This window comes from Gymnoscopelus microlampas (assembly GCF_963454915.1).
Source record: "Gymnoscopelus microlampas genome assembly, chromosome: 18".
NCBI classification, from domain to species: domain Eukaryota; kingdom Metazoa; phylum Chordata; class Actinopteri; order Myctophiformes; family Myctophidae; genus Gymnoscopelus; species Gymnoscopelus microlampas.
This window is the reverse complement of record NC_139955.1, coordinates 21,093,707-21,099,751: the sequence shown is the minus strand read 5'-3', so window position 1 is coordinate 21,099,751 and position 6,045 is coordinate 21,093,707. Positions and strand designations below refer to the sequence as shown.

General features: G+C 38.0%; 1 protein-coding gene across 2 annotated transcripts; it reads right to left on the bottom strand.

The window, feature by feature from the left end:
* Positions 1 to 847: 847 nt before the first annotated feature.
* Positions 848 to 4,386, bottom strand: ltc4s (leukotriene C4 synthase). 2 transcript variants are annotated; one of them, XR_014599495.1, is made up of 6 exons: positions 4,307 to 4,386; positions 3,633 to 3,732; positions 2,981 to 3,051; positions 2,686 to 2,767; positions 1,431 to 1,943; positions 848 to 1,366 (listed from the first exon to the last, which is right to left on the bottom strand). XR_014599495.1 is itself a non-coding variant. In XM_084041091.1 (5 exons), exons 1-5 carry the CDS (start codon positions 4,365 to 4,367, stop codon positions 1,796 to 1,798), a joined length of 462 nt encoding a protein of 153 aa, XP_083897217.1. In that variant the 5' UTR covers positions 4,368 to 4,386; the 3' UTR covers positions 848 to 1,795. The 2 variants fall into 2 exon arrangements, 1 of the variants encoding a protein (XP_083897217.1); XM_084041091.1 differs by having other exon boundaries at positions 848 to 1,943.
* Positions 4,387 to 6,045: the final 1,659 nt, after the last annotated feature.

Sequence of the window (6,045 nt, the reverse complement as noted above, 5' to 3'; positions counted from 1 at the left end):
GACAGTAAATGCATCCTCTGCAACTACTAGGTCTGCAGCTAAATATGCTCTCCTCAAATTAAATACTCTGATATACTGTACAATTACATTATAGTTAGTAAAACTAAACTAAAACTAAAACTAGGTGTGAAAAAAAGAAAGAAAACATTTTAGTCAATTGAAATAAAAGTAAAAACATGACTGGTAAAACATGATTGGAATTCAAACACCAAACTATAGAAAAATGAAGTGCACACAGCACACAGCAGAGGAGGGGGGGGGGACATTCTCCTCTTTGAAGTTCATAATGTCGAGCTACTTGGACCACTCAGTTAGCCACAGTTCTGCAATTTGCAGAAAATAGCTACATTCAGGGTAAAAATCATAGGATCAGTTGCTCCTTACATTAAACTGAACAGGTGAAAACTGCAAAAGGATCCTTTCACTGACTTAGGAATCCTATGGTGTCAGTGAAGGGATCCTACAGCAGTTTGCACCTGTATCGCTTGCCTCCTATCCTATGATAAGATATTCTACTTGAGCTTTATGTGTGGACATAAACACCCACGTAGCCTACTGCTTTCGTCTTGAGGCTCGAGCACAACCCCAAACTCCAATTGGCTCTGTCTGTAATACTACCAGATGCTGGGTTCTGACTATGTTTTTCACCACATCATCATCAGTGGCTTAAATAAACTTTGAACAGAGGGATTTAAGAGGGATGACAACATACTGGTGAAGATGAGGAAGCTGTAACAGTTGTCTAGTAACGACTCAAGTGGGCAAAACATTCTCTATAATCACTTTCCGTGAGGCAATGCATAACAAATAATAACGTATAAGTAAATGGTTTAGTAATACATTTAGGCTACATGTTTACATTGTGTTTATTTGCACTTGGATAAGAAATGTCACATAAATCTTGAAGTAAAAGAACAGCAAACAGCTGTACTAGAGGCAGCAGGGGTCACACACTAGTTAAAACAAAACACACAAGAAATTCAAATTATAACGCGATCAAAAAAGTAACACAGGCCATAAATTATTACTATTACTTAAAAAAGGATGACATTGTAATCACCCGGTCCCTCAGGATAATGCAAATGAGACAACAAATTCTGTGGAGATCATCTAGTGACAATCTATGGTCATTGTTTAACATTATACAATGGCACCACCTGCTGTTCAATATTTATAAATATCAAATATCACTGAAAAAGTATAATTGGAAGAGCATTATCATTTTGGATTTATTTGTATGGCCGGTGGGGATAATGTTTTGTCCTTACTTCTGTTCAGACTGAATTAAATGCATACATTTTCCTTTTAGGAAATGTAGACTAATGATATCAAAATGTAACAATAAAAGTGTATGTTTGGCCTATTTCTTTCTTCTTCTTTTTTTACAATTCGAACCCTGGGTGCAACTACAGAATAAGATTCATTCCCACATTGCAAGCAACCATGGTCAGAACTACAGCCTCTGGAAATTGCTGCTGTCCAGGATTGATTTGGATAAGAACTAAGCAGTTGTTCTTATATTTGTTGTCATGTTGTCCTCATTCATAATGTCTAGATATATCTCTATCATCATGGAGATTGTCAGTGAAAATGTGGCCACGGTACTTCATTTCCTGGCATAAAGAAAGACGACTGTCACATAAGTGAAAAGCTGGGAAGATCTTTTTTATATATATTAATGTTATATTATCATTAAAATCTTATTGCTCTGATTATTTGGGGGCCCACTTGCAGTATCCCCCCCGGCCCACAGGTTGAGAACCACTGCATTAGATGATTTAAAGATCCTCCCCGATTAGGACTCAGCCAGGCCCATGGAGTTGTAGAGCAGCTGGATGAGGTCCAGATCCAGGTATAGCCGACACAGGGAGCACACAACACCCAGAGAGGAGAACCCCACCAAAGCCCACAATACCTTGGCACTGTAATACAGAGGGGCTAGACTGCAGGGAGAGACAGACAGACAGACAGACATTAAGAGAGAGAGAGTCAGATAGATAGATAAAGCAGATTCAATTATGGTTTTATTGACGTGTATAATACGGCAGCATGGTTGCACATGTGATTGGTGTGGTTTGGTGTATTAAAGCTTATTTCAAGTCAGCACGATATTTCCTTATATTATCTACAAGAGGAAATCAGTTGAAAGCCAAAAGCCATCTGCAAGATAACAGCAGACTGTGCACGTAAACATATTAGCAAATAGATTTACCAAAACTAGGGATGCTGTGGATAAATGGTGTCATGATTTGATTGACAGCGATCACAATTTGTTCACTTCATTAGATTTGTCATATACAATGCATACCAGACTATACAATGCATACCATTTGTTATGATAATTATCTGCATGAAGAATTACAGGAATGGGGTGAAAGCATGCTATCAAGGCTATATTTGAAATAGGGACCAATAGAGCCCAAGGTGCAAAGCGTTTTCCCTGGTCTAAGCCACTGATATGCACTCCCAAGATACTGTGTAGGCTTTGACTGTGCAAAGGAAAAATACGTAATCTCAGAGATTTTGGTAAGAATAAACAGTGCGAGCTGGGGCAAATTTTCTGACTGTGGTGGAGACTCTATCCATCTTATGCTAGCATGGTATACTATACACGACCACATCCTTCTTTACCAGAAGGCAAATCTAATATCTATCACATCAAAACACACACGGATAGACCCCTACCGGCCATGTGCAGACTGAGAATAGCCATTGAAGTAAAGGAGCCGTCCATATAAATACAGAAGTCCAAAGAAGGAGGAGATGCCTGGAATTTAAGCAAACAGCACCATGGTTTAATATTGATCGACTGTTATAAGGGTGATACTGTGTACCATGCATGTATTTAGACAAGTACACAGAAATGGTACCATCTTGAGGATCAGGTATGTGAAGATAGGTTGAAAATAGGTGGAGTAAGGTTGAGTATAGCCAGTAATATAGTGACAGTAAATGTTGTAAAGACTCAGAGAGACAGTACCTTGGTGGAAGAACAGACCAGACATCCACAGGACAGTGATGAAGATAGGGAAGTATTCGGAACAGTTAACTCTGAACACAGAAATAAAGGCTTTTTAGTAAGGTGGACAAACACCTACAAAAATAATAATATAATACACATTTCAAAAGGTTAGGCTGGTGTTGTACATCATAGTGAGTAAGGTAGACTGAGATCTATTCACTTTGCAGATTGCAGAACCGGTCTAGAGCGGATACGGAAACGGCCTGTGTGCATGTGTGGGATTTACCAGATACAGCAGACGGATGCTAGACTGGATATTAGCATTGAATAGTAGATAGGAGCTGGTGACGCAAGGTTAATGAGCCACTGTTAAGAACATTTCTTAACTATAATATTAATGTTCCTATTCAGGAGCAGGAAATCCCTCTAATTGGCATGGATTTTCTGGAACATGGAAGATTTGTGACACTGGTGAAAAAACTTTCATGCAAGAGGAAGAATTTTCAATGAATCAGTGTGATATTGAAGAATTTAAAACGCTATAGTACTAAACAATAAGCCATTTTTTCACACTGTAATATAACATACAATATTGCCATTGGACAATTACAAAACAAACATTAAAACATTGATTGTGTACATTTACTAGATTGCAGACTAGAATACTAACTGGGCTCTGAAGACCCTTTCAAATTCAGGACATCCTGAAGTGGAAGGTGGCGATACAGAATACTTTCTCCTGGCATAGATGACCTGCAAGGAAAAATATGCTAAAAACAGCACACATCATACACAGAAGCACAATGTTAGTTTACTTTGCATAGTGTAGATACATATGATTAAGTAGCTACTACATATAGTGCAAATACTGTATCAAATGTAGAGAGACACTCTCACTTCAGCCAGCAGGACTATTCTAGAGAAAAACACTGGAGCACACAGGACTTTGTCAATCATTAACTAGATCCAGTGTCTTTCTCTGGGTTAGTTCTAAATACTGTACTGTATATCAATGCTAGCCTTGGAACAAGACTATCATAGATATTTTATGGAGTCTGACGTTTACTTTCGTATCTATATGCAAATGTAAAAAATAGATAAAATACATCTATGATGGTCTTGATCCAAGGCTATATTAATGCATGACATTTAGGGATATATTGTTTACACATTTAGTAATGTATGTTGTCTCTGTATCATCCAATACATTGCAAATGAAACAAACCAACGCACTCCTCTCCGAGTTTTCACAATAAACCATTAATTCAATTACTATTGTCTCACTCTCACTCAAAGAGCCAAGTTCAGTAACTTGCTTGAATAATAATTGGTAAACAGTCTTACCTTGCTCCAAAACTCCCAAGACAGACACAACTGCCAAACACACAATGTGTTCAAGGTGCATCTCCCTGTTGTCTGTACAACATACAACTCTCTTCTGACAGTGCATAGAGCTCTGTAACGTATACTTCCTGATACCTTCCTTTGTAATACACATTTGTTTCCACTACGTGTAAGAGAACCCCCTAATGATGGCTGTTTACACCAGGCCCAGCTGTAATGTCTTCAGCCACCAAGTTACTTTATGCCATGTCATTGTTCAACATGATGTACAGCATGCCGGTGGTGGGAGGACAACATATTCAATTACCAAAGCCAAATATGTTTGCAGCTTATAACTAGTCATAAGCTTCATTTACGAAAATGCTAAATGACATTATCGAATCAAACTTTCTTTATAGAGCACATTTCAAAACAACCATGCTTTACAAAGTGCTGTAAATGTTGATGACCAAAACTATACAGCAACGGCAAAGGTGAAAAAGAACATGACGCCAGTGAATGAGAAAGGCAAAAAGGTAGGGGGTAACCGTGAATATACTATAATATTAACTACTGTAAGTGAAGACCAGGTGGAAAGAATATATGTATGTATGTATACGTATCAACACATACACGCAGACAGACATGTAGACATAGGGTATACACACAATAAATGTAATCAAGCTCAACTGTGGCTAAAAGCCAAGGAGAAAAGGTAAATATTCAGTTATATTCTTGATTTATTTTTAAAGATGAACAGCCGCAGCAGACAGTCTATCAAGAGAAACGGACGCGTTTCGGCACGTCGGCCTTCCTCAGCGTTTCAAACTAAAATACATCAAACAGGAAGTGACATATATAGCTATGCGATAGTGTACAGCTGATTCTCTTTTTGCAGCTGAAAAAATAAATACTATGTTTAATGCTTATTAATGTAAACACTGACATTATGAATTGTAAGTGAATAATATTCACCAATGAGAATCACCTGTACACTATTGCATAGCTTCGCATGTATTCTAGTTTGAAACGCTGAGGAAGGCAGACGTGCCGAAACGCGTCCCGTTTCTCTAGATAGACTGTCTGCTGCGGCTGTTCATCTTTAAAAATAAATCAAGAATATAACTGAAGAGAGCGCGGATAATCCTTTATTGAATGCATTCTCATGCATTCATTGTTCTGGGGGGAGGGGGTTGATTTCTTTCTTTCTCATTCAAAATTTTACACGGAACACCTAGCATATCCTCGCGGCCCAAATAAGGTCCGATTGCCAGGGTTGGGAAACACTGCCATAGGCTTATATTCATTTTACCCACCGCAGAGCTCCGACGGTACATGAAAAATTAAAACGTGTGGGTTTACTGTTGTTGTATTAACTTGCCTGAATGTAAGTTGGGGAAATAACCCAATGGAGGAGTGACATATCCCGACATTTTAACTCCTTAGTGAATTCTCCAGGTTAGTATTAATATACAAATAGTCTTACAAGATGCTGTTTGGATAATTGTCCAAATAAAATAATGATTAAAGGCCTATAAAACGATACATGACACAAACGTATCTGGATATTGAAAACCTCAAGGGATGCATCCGTGACGTATATACCATGCGACCACTTAAACTCTAGATTTCAGATGCTAGAACTTTTGACACTAATGGAGTATAGTATAGTATATTGTGGGTTGTATATTGAGATGGCAGGTATGTCACATTAAAAAGGACAAAACAAACACCTTATTAGAACACAAAAAGAATCGCTA

Coding starts and splice junctions, on each gene's coding strand:
- ltc4s (XM_084041091.1), bottom strand. CDS start 4,367: ATGCACCTTGAACACATTGTGTGTTTGGCAGTTGTGTCTGTCTTGGGA. Junction 3,733..4,306: donor CTTGGGAGTTTTGGAGCAAG/GTAAGACTGTTT, acceptor TGCTGTTTTTAG/CATATTTTTCCTTGCAGGTC. Junction 3,052..3,632: donor GAAAGGGTCTTCAGAGCCCA/GTTAGTATTCTA, acceptor TTCTGTGTTCAG/AGTTAACTGTTCCGAATACT.